Source organism: Aspergillus ambiguus, assembly GCF_047715705.1.
Source record: "Aspergillus ambiguus strain CBS 117.58 unplaced genomic scaffold BDV59scaffold_13, whole genome shotgun sequence".
Lineage (NCBI taxonomy): Eukaryota > Fungi > Ascomycota > Eurotiomycetes > Eurotiales > Aspergillaceae > Aspergillus > Aspergillus ambiguus.
The window spans coordinates 295,769-311,715 of NW_027395526.1; the positions used below are offsets into that span (position 1 = coordinate 295,769).

The 15,947-nt window shown below is 54.8% G+C and overlaps 7 protein-coding genes across 7 annotated transcripts; 1 reads left to right on the forward strand and 6 right to left on the reverse strand.

Moving 5' to 3' along the window:
- Positions 1–8: 8 nt before the first annotated feature.
- BDV59DRAFT_177098 (uncharacterized protein) lies at positions 9–2,773 on the reverse strand. The gene is made up of 3 exons (XM_073689559.1): positions 2,044–2,773; positions 1,782–1,992; positions 9–1,728 (listed from the first exon to the last, which is right to left on the reverse strand). The coding sequence occupies exons 1-3, from the start codon at positions 2,073–2,075 to the stop codon at positions 91–93; spliced, it is 1,881 nt and encodes a 626-aa protein (XP_073548525.1). The 5' UTR covers positions 2,076–2,773; the 3' UTR covers positions 9–90.
- A 383-nt stretch (positions 2,774–3,156) lies between these two features.
- Positions 3,157–4,377, forward strand: BDV59DRAFT_177100 (uncharacterized protein). Its single transcript, XM_073689560.1, has one exon. The coding sequence runs from the start codon at positions 3,404–3,406 to the stop codon at positions 3,875–3,877; it is 474 nt and encodes a 157-aa protein (XP_073548526.1). The 5' UTR covers positions 3,157–3,403; the 3' UTR covers positions 3,878–4,377.
- BDV59DRAFT_201531 (uncharacterized protein) lies at positions 4,135–5,124 on the reverse strand (the record flags this gene model as incomplete). The annotated part of the gene is made up of 1 exon (XM_073693829.1): positions 4,135–5,124. One exon carries the CDS (start codon positions 5,122–5,124, stop codon positions 4,135–4,137), a length of 990 nt encoding a protein of 329 aa, XP_073548527.1.
- A 532-nt stretch (positions 5,125–5,656) lies between these two features.
- BDV59DRAFT_177103 (Zn(II)2Cys6 transcription factor domain-containing protein) lies at positions 5,657–7,966 on the reverse strand. Its single transcript, XM_073689561.1, has 3 exons — positions 6,867–7,966; positions 6,666–6,809; positions 5,657–6,612 (listed from the first exon to the last, which is right to left on the reverse strand). Exons 1-3 carry the CDS (start codon positions 7,644–7,646, stop codon positions 5,740–5,742), a joined length of 1,797 nt encoding a protein of 598 aa, XP_073548528.1. The 5' UTR covers positions 7,647–7,966; the 3' UTR covers positions 5,657–5,739.
- Positions 7,967–8,196: 230 nt separating this feature from the next.
- Positions 8,197–10,126, reverse strand: BDV59DRAFT_192912 (multicopper oxidase; the record flags this gene model as incomplete). Its single annotated transcript, XM_073692125.1, has 3 exons — positions 8,197–9,250; positions 9,313–9,787; positions 9,847–10,126. The coding sequence occupies 3 exons, from the start codon at positions 10,124–10,126 to the stop codon at positions 8,197–8,199; spliced, it is 1,809 nt and encodes a 602-aa protein (XP_073548529.1).
- Positions 10,127–11,026: 900 nt separating this feature from the next.
- On the reverse strand, positions 11,027–11,756 carry BDV59DRAFT_201534 (uncharacterized protein; the record flags this gene model as incomplete). Its single annotated transcript, XM_073693830.1, has 2 exons — positions 11,027–11,263; positions 11,331–11,756. 2 exons carry the CDS (start codon positions 11,754–11,756, stop codon positions 11,027–11,029), a joined length of 663 nt encoding a protein of 220 aa, XP_073548530.1.
- A 970-nt stretch (positions 11,757–12,726) lies between these two features.
- On the reverse strand, positions 12,727–15,894 carry BDV59DRAFT_201535 (uncharacterized protein; the record flags this gene model as incomplete). Its single annotated transcript, XM_073693831.1, has 7 exons — positions 12,727–12,891; positions 12,949–14,366; positions 14,427–14,870; positions 14,932–15,030; positions 15,117–15,618; positions 15,675–15,764; positions 15,823–15,894. 7 exons carry the CDS (start codon positions 15,892–15,894, stop codon positions 12,727–12,729), a joined length of 2,790 nt encoding a protein of 929 aa, XP_073548531.1.
- Between the last annotated feature and the right edge of the window lie 53 nt (positions 15,895–15,947).

Below are 15,947 nucleotides of genomic sequence, written 5' to 3' on the forward strand. Positions count from 1 at the left end.
TCATTTCGCTTGTGTGCAGATCTATACAGAACGCAGATAATGCAAGTATACGCTATCTAATTTCAAAACCTCATTTCCAATCTCAGCACCTCAGATCCCAGGCTGGATCATATCTGTCAAATAGCTCAATTCGTCCATCATCTCTTGCACCGCAGACGGGTAGCGGTCGGCTCCCCTGGAGGAAGCGTGCTTGTCACCGTCCATTCGGACCGTGCCCTCAGGGAAGTGAATCGCCGAAGCGTCCGGACTGTGCGAGAATCCGAGCGCCTCGATAGAGTCTACGGCACCGAAGAACGCCGCGTGTCGCTTCGGATTGCTCTCCACCTCATCCACATCCTCGATGCAGAGGCCAGGCACATCTAGGTCGGACGGAGAGAACGGACAATTCAGTTGAGGAAGGGGCAATTCCATACGAGGCGAGTCAGCTCCGATGGTCGTGGGAGATAGCTTCGAAGTAACGGTGAGGTGGGGGGTGTCGGGATCGCTAGGCTCGGTTGGAGCAGAGGCTTTCCATAAATCCGGCACTTCCAACGTATCTGGAACAGGGGAGGTTTGGTTCTCATCGCCAAATACCAGCGATGATTCCATGGACTCTGGGGAGATAAGCTCGGTGTCAGTGCTCCACTCAGAGAAGTGACTCCTCTCGCAGGGCGAGTCACTAGCGATCGAGTCGTCAGTCTCACTGCAATCAGAAAAGCGACTGCCAAGGTTCTCGGTGTCCAGTTCTCGCTCCCGTTCCTCCAGGTCACGGAGCGCCTCGTCCATTACAGAAGATGGCGAATTTGGTAGAGTGGGAAGTCGCTTTTCACGGAAATTGAATGGTGTCGGGGTCGTTGCATCTTCCGATGGAGAAGACATATTCGCTGTGGGCTGCAATGCAAGCGCATCCAAAGATGAGACTGGGCCCTGGGTCGCATGTGAGCGGGGATGGCGACTGTCGGCAATCGCAGAGATTTTGATATCCGGCCTTGTCTGTACAGTCAACGGGTTCAGAGGCAACGCGTGCTCAGCCGACTTGGAGTTCAAGGCCCGCCGGTCCCGGAGAGATAATGGGATGGAACCATGTGCAGTAGCAGACACAGGGCGCTTGGGCGTAAGGTCACTCTGCGATTCAATAGCGTTGGATGGTGACTGCGTTCTGGAACCACTCCGAGAATGCAGACCAAATCCAAGGCGACCATCCATGGACCCTTCAGGTGCCCCCAAACCATGCGCAGCCACGGGCCTCTCCATCTCACCATCCCGACTGTATGCTGAACTAAGGTCGGGCGAAGATGCGTTCCATTGTCGGATTGCTGCCCGCAAGCCCCTCGAGCGTGGCGGTGACACCGAGCGAGCGGGCTTGGGCATGCGTTGACCCAGTTCCAGCCTCTTCCCCCGAAGGGAGCCGCAACTTGACTGCGAGGAGCTCTTGTTTGTAAGCAGACCCAAGGGGGAGGTGCTGAATGACCAACTTGGAGCTGGTTGTTGCAACAGGGAAGGTGAAGTGCGTAGACGGAGCTTCGGCTTGGGGGGTTGTCGGGGGTTCATGTACTTGTCGTCTGGGTTCATTGTGCGCTGATCTGCGTTCCAAGCGCCAGCGCCGTCGTCGCAGGTCTGGGTTGTTTGCGTATCGGGAAGGATGATGGGTACTTGGAGAACATTTACAGGTTGTCCCGGGAGGAGGGGGCAGTGGGAGGTAACAGGCTCGGCGTGGTTGTAGGATTCCACGTCGTCATCTAGTAGGTACTGTGACTTCAGTTAGTCGCTTGATCTGAAGCGGACGAGAGGGGAGCACGCACGTAATACCAGTAGGTGCCACCCATTTTGAGGCCGCCTGATCGAGAGGAAGACATGTTTCTAGGGGATCCATCGCAAACGATGTCGGTGAAGCTATGACAGCCCCTCCACTGGCCGGGACCGACTCGTTTGTCTCTCGCCATGATATAGGGCTTGGAGAAATTGTCCCATGAGCCTAGTAGTTTGACCGACTTGACCTGGGGGCTCGTCGCCCTGCGGTACTGCGTTAGAAAGAATGCAGATGACCCGGGCGAGCGGACTCACAGAAGAAATGTCATTAAGGTGGTTGACGACATGATTGCGGGCGGATAGGGAGGGATGGTTGGATCGGAGTTAGGGATATACAGTCGAGTGGTGTCCAAGACCAGCCTGAACCCCGAATCTAATGCGAATGAAGAGGAAAAGAAGGAGTCTCAGGCGGTCCGCTATTCTTTAATGGTTTCTGGAGATGCAAGCCCGGTGGAAACACCCGAGCGGATTGGTCGTTGGAACCCCAAAATAACAACGGGCCAATTGACGCCAGACGGGGTTGACACGACCGATTGTCTCAGAAACCCTTGCACCGGAACGATTCAGTAGCCGCGGGCGGCAGAGGATGTCGTGATTTGAATGAGCCTGGACTCGGTCGGGGCGTAGAGAGCCAATGGCACGGCGGGGAGAGGCACCGGAAGCGCCGACAAGGTGGATGTCGAGACAGGGGAGAGGTGAGGGTGGAGGACGCGATTGTCAGCGCTTGGGAACGGGGATGCGAGGTGTTTAAAAATGATTGATTCCACACGTGGCTGCGGTCGAGACGGTGGAGGGAGGGAGGAATCGGCAGGGGTTGTCACGGAAGGAGAAAAGAATGAAGGCCGATTGACAGTCCGAGATCGATCGCAGAGCGGAAATATAAATCCATCGAGATCAGCCAGCTGGTAGGGATCCACTGGACGATGGAATCACCACGTCAGAATGCCGAATGCGGCCGAGCAGAAGGTTTGCAGCACAGGCGACTAGTGGAAAATAGGGAGGAGATGATGAGATCGCTGTGGGGATGGAGGGATGGATGGATCACAAGAGGGACAGCCAGCCACGCGGGTGTCATGCAGAGAAGCGTCCACGCCGGGGGTTGAGACGATCACCAGGGCGAGGCTGATTGATCCTGAGGAAGACACTAACTGAAGAGCACCGTCGACGAGGTTGGTCTGGGAGAGTAGAAGATCCATCTTTCGAGTTGATAGGTAGTTTACACCAGGAACGCATTAGGTAAGCGCGGATCATTTCCCCGCCGGTCGCCACGTGAAAACCAGATCCACCCGAACCGTTTCGGGTTAGTCGCACGCGAGTTCATCGTCAACAATCAAGTCGCCATTATCGCAACTACCATCCCATCCGGGAGGGAGTCAACTATCTGAGTCGGGATGCTCAATCCCTGACGCAACTGCTACCGCTCCCGGAAAGAGTCAGTATGCTCCTGGAAAGGCCATATCCCGACAGCCAGGATGATTTGTCAAATCCCCAATAGTCGCCCTGACTAGGACTTCGCCGAAGATCCCACTCTCACGGACCATGTCCTGGCGCCGCCAACCCTCGTCCTCCTCCAAAATCGAACCACCGGCCGAATCAAATCTCTCCCCCCTCATCAATGATTCAGACGATCCGTGACAGACGTCAAGGGGTAAAGGACGCACCCAGCAACTCGGGAAATTACGATCCTTCGTCGGGGTCTTCCTCCAGTCGGTTACCTGCTGCTGGGCAACCACGCGCGGCCGCTAGTGCGATCGGCCGCAAGCGTTTACGCTGCCTCAGCCTCGCTACACAGTCCGCTCATTCGCCGAGTTTTCCCAGCCCTCTGGTTCCCCCTAGTGTGTGTTTGCGCTTCCTCGCACAACGCGGATCCTCGCTCCACCGCTGGTACCACCAGCTGAAGGCGCTATCTAATTTACCTGCCCCAACCGGATGGAACGATGAAGTCAATCGAAGGGATTGGGGACTATTGACGGGGCTGTCGGGCTCAGCCCCAGAGCGAATTTGCGCCACGATGGATCCCAAACGCAACTCGCAGGACGGTGTAGGAAGGGGGAGAACAAAGCAATCGTTCGTATTTCTACCGAGCTAGTAATCGACTAGCCGACTCTCCTGATTTGCCCCCCTACCTCGGCGCCTCTTGCGACGCGAGACCCCTTGCCTTGTAACAGCCCCCAAATTCGCCATGACCAGCAATCGGCCCTCGTTATTCGTCCGCCCTAACTCTAATGGAACCGCCATGCATTATCTCTGCAGGAACAAGTTGGCCAGCCCAATCCACGGGAAAGAATACAGAATACAGCGAAGAAAGAAAGGAAGAAAGATAAGGACCGAAATAGAACAGCCCCATCACTGAAACGCATCGCGTTTGTCATATTTCCGATTCACCGCGCCCAGCACGCATTTCAGGATGCCATCCGCGTTCAACGTTTGCCCAGCATGGCCCCTCCACGGCACGGTATCCACAATGTCGCGGAGGTTTTCCTGGCGGCTCAAGACGCCCAGATCGTCGTCGAGCGCCTGCAGGTACACGCGCGCCGCCTCGTCGTCGCCGACCTGGAAGAACTGAACTCCGACCTGCCAAGGCATGGCCCGGACAAGCGGTCCATCCAGGCGCTTCGCGACGTCGACGATGACGCTCTGCGCGTCGTCGGTGAACTCGCCGTCCGTGATGGCGATGATGTTGAGGGGCTTGACGGACGCGCCGGGGTTGTCGCACGCCGGGTGTTGGTTGCCATAGCCGTCGGCAGCGTTGGCCTCGATGCGTTCCAGACGGCGCATGTAGGGGCCCAGGATCTCGTGTAGGCGACGGCCGAACGGGGTGGGCCCGCGCGGCTGCACGCTTTGGAAGATCTCGCGGACGTCTGCGGCGGTCGTGACGTTCCGGTAGGCGCCGGTGGTGGAGCGGGTCGCGCGGTTGCGGTGGTTCAGGAAGTATATGTCGATGCCGTCCTGGTCGAAGCTGGTGCAAAGGGGCGCGATGGCCGCAATGGCATCCTCGGCTTCCTGCCACCGATGGCCGGCCATGCTGGAGCTGTCGTCGACCACGAAGATGGTGTCGAACTCGCGCAGAAAGGCATACGGGGAGTCGCTCGCAATGGAACTGGCGGACTGGTGGGGCTGTGGTGTCGAAGCGGAGTAGGGAGGTGGTGACCATAGGTTGGGGCTATCCGGCGCGAGAAAGCTACGTTTGGTCTTTGGGTTCGGAGACGCTGCAGTATAGTCTCTGCGTTGCTCGATCCGCGAATGGCCATAGTCCATGATTCTGGGGGTGTCTAGCTGGGATCGCGAGACAGAGTCTCGTGCAGAACGGGAGGAACGAAAGCAGAGAAACGGCATGGTTGTAGTTGATGAAGGTTGGGTGGTGATGGTGGTAGAGAGTCGATGAGAGTAGATATACAAAATAGGTACACGGTTGATATCCAGTGAGTATCGGCCGTATCTCCTTCCCCATTCACCCTGTGAAGTATATATAACCATATCCGCCATCCTCCTTCACAACCTCCAGGCAAACCACCACTCTGCCTTGGAGTTGTCTTTATCCCGGACCTCGTACAAACGAGGTTGAATGAACCATGGAACGACAAACACTGCCCTGCAGAGACGCCTGAACCCCGCATTGGTGCCTCCGCCACTGGGCGCAAGGGGCACAACCCGCGGTTGGATCAAGTCTAAAGGATAAAACCCGACACTAGAGGGCGAATACTTTTTGAAAGGTTCTGGAATGTTTCGTTACATAGATTTAATTGCATGAGGCTGTAAGGACAAGGCAGATCCGCACTGCCCCGTTGCTCCCCTCAACCATGCAAGGCCGGTCTATGGTCTCGGGCAACCGATCATTACGGTCGCTCGATTGCTGATTATGCAAAAGGTGTGGTCATCAACTCATCATTGGAAAATAATATATACACATGTGTCAATAGGTCGAGTGCCTCTAAGCTGTGATCCTGACAGTCAGGCACCCCAGGTGCCCGTGAGGACTTTATTCCCTGCCGTGGTTCCACCGTACTCCCGGAAGCAGATTCCATTTTGGCCATCCTCGATGCCATCGAAGATGCCGACTTCCGTCTCTAGGACTTCGATCAAGGCTAATGCCTGGTCAATGCCCATGGTGTGCCCGATGATCCGCAGGCAGTCGATCACCCACATCCGCAGCGGGTGATTCTTCTCCTCGGTCGCCCCGGCGAGGACGAGCGGCCAGAGCAGGAGGAGCCCGCCTAGATAGCTCTGGTTCAGGGGCATATACGCGGAAGGCTTTGTGCCGACGTTTCCAATCCCGAAGTGGAAAGGCACGGTGGCGCAGATGTCGCGCGCGAGCTCTCGCGTGGTGCTGCGCAGTCGAGTGCAGTGGGTCTGAAGTTCCCCTGAGATCGCCATCGCTGGGGATCGGAACGACAACCGGCGGAGGCAGCCCAGGATGATCTCACTGACGATGATCCGGGCACATCGGTATTGATTCCAACTATGTGCGAGCCAAAGGTCATGGTATATGTGGTAGCGGTTACCGCAGGGGCTATCCGTCCGACCCAGCATGTTGGCAAAAGGGTCGGGAGATGGATGTTCAACAATAGTGTACATGAAGTCTGGCGGGAGGGCGGCGACCCAAGCCATCAGCTCCGCTTCGATGGTGTATGCAGCGGACAGGATCTCCCTCTGGTCTTTTCGTATTCTTCGGTTGATGTCGGCGCGTAGGTTAGACAATCGGCCCGCGATGCTAATCAAACGGTCGCCGTAGGCTTCGGTCTGGGGACGCAGGTACATGGCGATTTTGGCGCACTCCAGTACCGACCGGGGCACGTGAGCAGCTCTTTGCAGGCAGCTGGTAATCTGAACGAGATTAGACGCTGTCTTGCGATAAAGGCCGGGAGAAGGCTACATACGATCTGGAACCTCAACTGCACAAAAAGTTTCAGTCCATCTTCATCCTGGAGCTGCTCCGCCCCTCGTAACTCCAGCAGTGCCGCCGCACCATAGATATGACTGGTCCATTTTTCAATCGTCCGGGGGGTTCTACTCGTCACAACCTGTGCATTCGCGTCAGCCTCATGCATATGCATGCAGTGTACCCACGCAGGTGTTACCTCAAATATAGCCAGCAGCAGCACCGCCGCCAGCGTCGCGTTGGTTTTCGCCTCTTCTTCGTCCATGACTGCGGCGGTTAACAGCTTCAAAGCATGTCCGTAATCTCTTTCGGCATCGATCTTCTGGGACCCCGATTGCCTGATGCGTGATAGCATCGCGGACCCCACCGATACCAGACTGGCTTGCATGGCTTGCTGACTTGGGGACCCCTCCCCCGTGGTTTTGAAGAAATCCGGGGAGAAGTCCATCATCCAAAAGGAGCCGGGCCATTCGGTACTGTGGAGCGAAAAGCAGTACGCCTCATCCTTGGTGAACTGATAGGACGGCTGCAGCCCCAGACCCGGGGAGGAGAGCGGGGTGATCAACTGGACCGACTCCTCCGGAGACTGCTGGGGATAGGAGAGATCATTGAAATCCACAATCTCCGACAGATCATTACTAGCATCGCTGGCCACGTTGGGCGTCGCTGTCCGGGGCGACGACTTGGATGGCGGCGGCGGCGGAGGGCTGGGTTGGCTACTACTACTCCCGCTCGGAGACGCCGTGTGCGTGCTGGCTTTGCGGGGATTTTTCGCCCGACGACCAGTCGAGCCCGTCTTGGCTTTGCGAACGACCTGTTGGCTCTCATCCCGGAACATGAGCGAGAGTTCATCGCGATATCCAGGACAGACCCGGTTGCCCTTGATGCACTGGGAGCAGGTCGGGCGGGCCTGATCGCAGCGGATCTTGCGGGATCGACATTCGCCGCAGCCTTTACTGGGTTTCCCGCAGAAGACCATATTGGAAACGGCGTGGGGTTATGGCACAAAGAGGGGCCCGAGGGGGGTCAGTGTTCGGAGACACCACCCACAGACGTTAGTATGGATAGCGATAGGGTTTCAAACGGTCAGATCTGAGAGTGATCCAGGAGCAGTTGCTGTAACAGGTAACCTATGCGAGCACCACGGCATGGAGACGATGGAGTCGTGGTTTCTCCCGGGTTATAACAACGAGGGAAGAATCCAGGGGAGGGAATTCGAAGCAGGGTTAGTCCGACGGAAGCCCATCACTAGCCATGCAGGAAGGCTGACATATCGACACCGTTCCTGGCAGGGGGCGAGAGGGAGGAGAAGGAGAAGGAAGAGAGAGAGAGCGAGCGAGAAAGAGGAGAAGCGAAGCCGGTCCAGATTTCCCCTCATCCCGCTAAACCCGCTCGGGTAGCGCTTGCGATGACTAATTTCTACCAGCTGATTCCTTCGTTTCAGATCGATCAACGGTGACCTCCGTATATATTCGAAGCGGGAGCGGAGGTGTGTACACAGGAAAGGCAGAATAAACGTAACTTCGTCGCTACCACTGGTACTCCGCGGGAACTTCCGGCCACTCGTCCACGCCGTCCATCAACGTCAACCCCATTCCTCCGTTCAGATGCACCTGCACGTGGCAATGGAGCAGGAATGGTCCTGGGTTCACCACCTGATAGCGGATCGCTAGCCACGTTGGCCCTGTCGACGCCGGCGGAGTATAATACGTATCGCGGATCTGCGGTGTTCTGAAGTTAAAGCTCTCCGGGATGTACTTCACCGCCTCGGCCACCGAGGCGTAATTCCACAGCCCGTTGCCTTGTCCGATCACAAAGAACTTGTTGGAGTGCTTGTGGAAAGGGTGAGGGGGTTGGAGCGGCGTGCCCACGCGGAAGATCAGGTCTACCCATGTCCCGTTCAGAGTTTTGATGGAGAGGTTTCTTTCTGCGGCGGACGGGTCGAACAAGAGCGGAGTGGTCTCTTCAAGGATCATCGGAAGGCTCGCGTTGCCCAGAGTCCAGCGATATGACGCATGGTAGTGGCCGACATCCAGCACGTGAGTCTGCGCCACGTCGTGAGATGGGATCTCGGCCGGGAAGGGGGTGATCGTGCTCTCGTTCAGTGCGGTATAGTCGGAGGAGAGCAAGGTCCCCGCGATATCTATATACGGCACCGAGGCCTTCTGCTCCTTCATCGTGACTACCGACGTGTTGTAGGACATGGTGGCCGTGGTAGCAAGGATTTGATTAGCTCCGGTAGTCGCGAGTCGCACGGTGTAGTCGCCTGCTGGCTTGTCCAGCTTGATCATGACGGAATACCGGTTGCCGTTGGAGAGTGTGATCGCGTCCACCAGGGTGGGCACAACGTACCGCCCATCCACGGCATATACGTACATCGGGTGCTCATCCACGGAGAAGACAAAGGTACTGACCGAGGCCGCACTAATCAAGTCGAAACTGACATAGGACGTGGTGGGGTCAACAAGGAAACGTTCTGACAGACCACGGGACGGTGTGCAGTCATAGTACATGGAGGGCACTATGGCACTAAGATTATGAGGGAAGTCGCCCTGTCCCAGCCGGTTTGTCGGCGGGAGACATCTATTTGTATCAGCCATCTGTGCATACGATCAAGGACAGACCACCAAGGGAGCGCATCCTACCCAATGTCGGTGAAGGAACTGTTCCCCAATATGGACCTCTGAGCCGCGGTGGTGAACTTGTTCAATTGCTTCTGGCTCAAGCAATCAATCGAGCCTTTCCCATTGATCAACAGGGAGTTTGCACAGTACGCATCCAGTCCAGTTGCCTCCTCGGCAGCCCACAACTCTCCCGAGGTCAACTGACGCCAGTCTGAAAGCATGACAGGCCTCGTCTTCGACTCTGCTGCTCGCATCGCCTGCAATTCATCTGTGTTGTTGGTGATCAGGGAGAAAGGTTTCTCTACCGAGTCGTGCGGATGGATATAGATGGCTCCGTAGAGCCCGTCTTCGATCTGCCCTCTATGATGGGCATGATAGAAATACGATCCGTACTGGGTCGCACGCCACTTGTAAAGAAACTGGTCGCCTGGCTGAATCGGCCTCTGCGACAAGCCCGGGACGCCGTCCGACCACGGCGTGCCGCTCTGGACGATTCCTACGAACCGAGCATTAGATACGAACAGAAAGCAGCAACAAATGCGGGCGAACAGTTACCGTGGAAATGAACCGTGGCAGCCACTGGGAGTTTGTTGATGACCAAGAATTCTACATCGTCCCCTTGCCGCAATTCAAGGGGTGGCGCTGGGAATTGTCCATTCGTGAGGATCATCTTGCGAGCGATACCGGCCGGGGCCCAATTCTCCCAGGTCAAAATGGCTTCGAACCGCACCGTATTTCCAGTCGACCTCCTGGTTAGCTGGTCTTGTGCCTCTGTGCAGGACACCAAACACAGCAGAAGAGTCGATAAGCCGAGCATCTGCTGGAATCTCCCCATGGCGAAGTAAACGTAGCTGATAGAAGAAAACTGCAAGCTGACCAGATTCCAACGGGATCAGGGCTTCTTTCCATGATTCTTATGTTTCCAGCTCACTTTGCTGTTATCGATCCCATCTGGATCACGCCCAAACAATGTGGATCGGACATAGGGCCTTGCATACCTACCATCCCTTGCCGTACGAAGAAAAGGAAGGTTGTTGGAGCATTCTAGGTAAAGTCGACATGATATGGAGCTGTGGTGTCTCATGCTCTAGGGAGATTCAATGCCAGCGATTCGTCGATCTAGTGGAACTGTGGGAAGATGGATCGCTCAGCCCTGATTGATCGGCATGGACTAGTACGATTCTGTTTACTATCTAGCTAATCCACCATACGAGTCAGCCGCCCAGAGTAGAGTCTTCAAAGGTAAGCCTCAATTATTAGTGCTTTTTAGTGGTCGGGTGATCCACCCGAGACGTGGGACTAGTTACCGTAGTCGAGTCGGTGGCCGCATACTAACCTGCCGACATTAGGGGAAGGGAGACAAGCACGCGAAGTTAAAGCCTGTTCTCTGCTTTCACCAGAAACTGACGTAGTGTACATTTTCACGGACTTTAAGATACTGTCCAAAAACAATCCAATCAGGTGATTTTATTTCGTCAGTGTTTCTGTGGCTTCGTTGATAGGTTCTAATAGGTTAGAGTGGTTATGGGGTTGGTTTTGGGTTCGGATCTTGGACCTATGACGGGTACTGCCGAAGTCAATGTATCGCTAAATGACCGACTACGATCTGGAACGCGCTATCTAGAGAAGAATGATTGCCGTGTCAGAGTTCTTAAAGCACAAGACCCCTCGGATATACTTTAAGATCCGGAGTAATAGTACATGACAGCCGACTGTGGATTGACGCGTCCAGATATCATCCAACAACCAGCCAGGTGAACTCCTTCGGTTTCTTCTTCAAACTTTCTTTCGAATCCTCCTTATTCAACACATGACCTTGAGCATTGGGAAAGAAATCCGCCGCCTCCGCGCGAAGCTTCGACTTCCCGCTACCTCTGCCCTTCTCGCTACCCTCATTCACCATGACATATGAGTCGTCCGGCTCGCAAGGTGGTGCTGAAATGCTTGCGTCCGGATGAGGAGTTTCGTAGATCTGAGATGGAACCGGATTGTCAGTCTTAAACCGCAACAGGAGCGTTCTCGTGGGTGAGATCCCTCACCCTCTGAAGCCCAGGAAAACCGTAACTTTCCATGAGGAGCGTCTCTTCCAGGCCTCTAGCCACGACGGGGCGGCGAAGGGCCCCCGATGCTTCCTCTATTCTCATTTCCTCCGCGCTCGTGACGGGGAAGATCCGTTGCGGAGCGTTTGGGTGAGGATATGGGAAGCGGTGGTGATGAGGATGCTGAGGAGGCGGAAGGTCAAGGGGACTGGGACTACTCTTAGGCCATCGGCTAGATGAACGCCCGGATACACTTGCATGGTACATCGGGTCTTGAGAGTAGTATACATGGCTCAAGTTCGGCGCGTCCATCTGCGGCCATCCTGTTTGTCTCGAATAATCCATGGGAAGCTGACGGCCTGGTCCGCCGGGGAAGCCCGTGCTCTGGAAGTGAGGATGGCTAAACTGCGGATTGTTGTCTCCCATCGCGTCCTGATGATGACGCGGGGGCCTCAGAGGGAGATTTCTCTGCAAGAGCGCCGGGTTAGCTGTGTCATCTCTCGTGTGGGACGCGATAGTAGTATGTTTCATGAGGCATGGAAGGGAATATCGAGCGGACCTTGTTTTGGTAAGATCTGTTGGTATTCCTCATAGCGTCCACTAGGTAAATATCAGAGCTGGTCTGGAAGAGGGTGGAAATGGAAACCACAGGAGTGGAGAAGGAGGGAAGAGTGTTTGTAGTGAGGAATAGATTATACAGTCTAAGGGTGTTAAACTGGAAGACTGGGAGCGAGTGGAGAGAGTGGGAGGTTTCAGGACGGAAGTAGGCTCAGTCCTCCATCTGGGAGATGTACATCTTCGGCGACACTCCTGCCCAAAACAAAGGACCTGCCACACAAACAGCCTTCCCGTCTCAGTTGTTGTGTTTCTCGCAGTTCCCTACATAAGGGCATCTGCTGGTATCTACTGCGGATTAGATGTGTAAGGACTCTGGAGGAGATATGACTCTGACAAGTGTTAAATTATGTAGAATCTAACTATGTATCTGATAATGTACATGATTTTTTTTTGCTTTTTCCAATCCGAGTTGTCTTTTTCTTTTTTTGTATGGTTTCTTGCTTTCACCTTTTTTTGTTCTTTGTGGCTGTCCAATTAGTTGCTTTGAAATGAACAATTCAATATGAGGGCACATAAGACCGGCCGCAATACTTCCTCTAAGCCATAACATCTTCCTCCCCGGTAACCAAGCCCGCAAGAGCACCGCTACCGGCAGAATGAAGAGAGACCAACCGAGGATGGGTCCGTCGGGAAAAAGGTAAGAGATAGGGGAGGACTCTAACAGATTCAGTCGTCATTCAAAATGAATGATATCAGGGTAATGAAAGCGCGATCTGAACGATCAGCCCATCCAAAGTAAAACAAGGCCGAAGGCGAGAGGAGCTGCTAGGATCCAACTCTATTCCTCGTCAAGATGAGCCTTCACCTGCGAGAAATGCTCGAAAAGAAGGTTCTCCGCGAGGCACTTCTCCGAACGCTTCTTATTAGCCAGATCTTCAGCTTCCATCACCTCCTTTCCAATGTTGCGATAGTTGGTGAACTGGTGCTGCAAAGAAAGGGCCATCTGCGGAAACAGCTGTCAGTTGAAGGAGACACATCGCTGATTACGATAGTTACTTACCCGAAGGTACCTTTCTCTCTTGGAAGCCGTGTCATCCCCTGTAGCCCGCTTACAGAGAGTCTCAATGCAGGAAAGAATTTCGTTGAGATTCTTTACACCGTCTGAAGCGTCGCTCAGAGCCGCAGAACCTTTGGTAGGCAGTGAGCTGAGATGGGACTTGATGGAGCCAACAGAGCGCGGTAAGCTGATGAGGTTCTTCTGAACAGAGGGAGCCTTCACATAAGGGGGTCGGTATCGACTGGGACGCAGGGGACTTCCAGTTGGACCGGTCATGACATGGGCCTTGCGAACCCGAATTTCCGAACTGGCGATAGCCTGTCCCTTAGAGATGACAGCGGCCTTAGTACGGGTCGACTTTGTCGGACGTGCAAAGGAAGGAGTCTGGCCTTCGACAGGCTGCACCGCGGCAAGGGAGGGCGAAACCGAAGTAGACGGACGTCCAGAAGCGGGTTCATCGGGTGTCTTGGTGTCCCTGGGGGTCTTGCTCCATCCCACGCCATCGGAAAGTCTAGTGTATCTAGATTTGGACTTAAGCACCACTTTAGCAGAGGCGGGTTTGTCGTCATCCTTTGGTAGGCGGATGGCTGTGGCGGGAGTTTGGGTTTTGTGTTCAGGCTCCGAAGTCTCATGCTCCTCCTTTTTGGGGCGACCTTTAAAGATGTTGCGGAAACTATCTAGCATCCGGGTGCTCTTGGAATCTGGGAGTTTAGAGAGAGCTTCGGCCTGAGCAGTTTGCTCTGTCGCAAGACTCTGAGGCGCAATGTCATCAAAGGTCACATCGCGCTTTTGCTTCACAGTCTGGCCAGTGGTTGCAGTGGTACCGATGACTGAGCCTGGGCCAGAATGTGTAGCTAGTTCAGGAGTACGGTGACGAGAAGAGGTTCCAGGTGGGAATGACATGACAGATTCGGGGCTTCCAGCGGTGTTCGGGGTCGGATAGCTCCTGGGAGCAGAACCTTCACTCAATTGGGAAGTACTCTTGGCCGGAGTCACCGGGCTGGCTGATTTGCTGGTCTTCAACAAGCTACTGTACTTCTCTGGAACTTCTGGAACCTTGGGGACCAGTGGATCACACTCGCTTTGGCCCGATGGGGAATACAGGCTGGACAGACTAGGGCTATTGACCGGCTTGCGCGCGATCGCCCGTTCACGGCCGCTCAGGTCTCTTTTCGGAATCGACTCAAGAGATATAGCCGACCGACAGTAGTTTCGGGGGACTGGAGTATCCTTGGTAGGACTCTTCTCTTTCTTGCTTGAAGACGAAGAACCCGCGGCCGGACTTGAGCTTCCGGTCTCGACCTGCCGCTTCCCAGGGAAACGAGTAGGCGTATCCGGGTAATGCACCAAAGCCGGGTTGGACCTCTGGGTGACGGCATAGGTGCTACCCGGGCTATCGGGACCCATGATCAACTTTTCAGCTGAAGCAGCAATTCTTAGCGTGGGGCCGAGGTGGCTCTCTCCGGGTTTATGGAACGTACGAGTGCGATATTCTCCAGTGAAAACATCCCGAGGGCGTTGGACAGCGTCATCATCGCCAAAATCCCAGTCACTGATGGAGGACGAAGAAGAACTCACCCCGTCTTTCTCGTCTGCTTTGGTGGTGCTCTCCTGGTTGGTGACAGTCTTCTGTTCTTCTAAAGGCTGTGGACGAGGTCCATGAGGCTTCTCTAAAACGCGGATACCACCTGGGGCGCTTCCAATAGGAGTAACACGAGAGCTAACCATAGTGTCCACACTGTGTCTGCGAATTGCAACAGGGACAGGGATGGAGCTCCGAGTTTCTGGGGTTGCATTGGCTCCTTTAAGAGAAGCTGCCTGGACAGGTTTCTGAGCAAGACCGCGAGGAATACGCGTTGAGGTGTTGGAACTCAAAAGTCTAAGCCCATGCACCTCCTGCACCACGGGCCGGTTGATGATATTCTCTGTTGAATGGTTAGCTTGGGTACAGAGTGGATTAAATAGTGAGAGATGGGCTATTGGTACCTTTATTACGGTCGAACTGGGCTGGAGCAGGAAGGGACTTCTCTTCATGGATGGAAGAAAAGCCAGACTTCACCTTCTGCGTGGACGGACCGGTTTCAGCTGCAAGATATTGCTTAGTACCTGAACTAAGAGGAATCCTTGGCTCATAACGGCGTGAGGGATGTGTGTGTGATAGGAGGAACTACCTTTTCCTTGAAAACTCCCGCCCTTAGGAGGAAGCGCGAAGTCCCTGTTTTGGGTCATGGGGGAGTCGGTGAAAGGATCCTGCCCCGATGCCTCTCCGGAAGACATCTCGCGGACGCGGTTCACGTTGGAAGGGGTGATGGTGATATCTGAAGAGGCAGTGGAGGAGGAATCGGATGAGAGTTCGTCAGGGATGGGGGTGGGAGGACGGTGAGGGCAATCGGTGTTCCGAGTAAGAAATGAAAAGGAACTTTGGCGAGGAGTGTCAGGCGAAGGGGTTGCTGGGGGGGTGGGGGAGTCGTCGTCCTCGTCAGCAAAGGGAATTGTGTTGTCCTGTGCCAGCACCACCCAGTCCCGGAATGGCAGCAGTGAGGAACGCACTCGGCGGTCTTCGTCTTCCTCATTCACTCCGTTCAAGACCGAGAGTCTCGAGCGAGACGTTCTTCCATTGGCAGTGCGTACACCTGAGCGTCGCTTTTGGTCACCACGGATCTCCTTCTGCATCTATTCAACATTAGTTGATATTGATCGAGACCCCCGGGCCGTTTGGGCCAACTCACACCTGCAACAGAAAGGCGCTTCTGAGTCCTGGGCGGTATGTCAAACCAAGTCGAATCATCTTTGAGAGTGATGATTCCTCTTGTCAGAAACTAATCGTCAAAGCACCAGATCAGCCATTTTCCTGAGCGAGATAAAGCGGTCGCCTACCTCTGGGTCCTGACTCGCCCTTCGTACGTCCGGCTTAGATGGCTCAATACTCATACCCATCTTCTGCAACATTCTTGTTTGCATGAACTGCCTCGCCGCACTTTGCCATGCCTTCCGGACTTTAG

Bases quoted from the DNA above. Each gene is read 5' to 3' on its own strand.
- BDV59DRAFT_177098 (XM_073689559.1), bottom strand. From the start codon at position 2,075: ATGTCGTCAACCACCTTAATGACATTTCTTCT. The intron at 1,993-2,043 runs GTGAGTCCGCTC...GCAGTACCGCAG, and splicing joins ACCTTAATGACATTTCTTCT to GGCGACGAGCCCCCAGGTCA. The intron at 1,729-1,781 runs GTGCGTGCTCCC...CTGAAGTCACAG, and splicing joins GTGGCACCTACTGGTATTAC to TACCTACTAGATGACGACGT.
- BDV59DRAFT_177103 (XM_073689561.1), bottom strand. From the start codon at position 7,646: ATGGTCTTCTGCGGGAAACCCAGTAAAGGCTGCGGCGAATGTCGATCC. The intron at 6,810-6,866 runs GTAACACCTGCG...GCGAATGCACAG, and splicing joins TGCTGCTGGCTATATTTGAG to GTTGTGACGAGTAGAACCCC. The intron at 6,613-6,665 runs GTATGTAGCCTT...AATCTCGTTCAG, and splicing joins TGCAGTTGAGGTTCCAGATC to ATTACCAGCTGCCTGCAAAG.
- BDV59DRAFT_177100 (XM_073689560.1), top strand. From the start codon at position 3,404: ATGATTCAGACGATCCGTGACAGACGTCAAGGGGTAAAGGACGCACCC.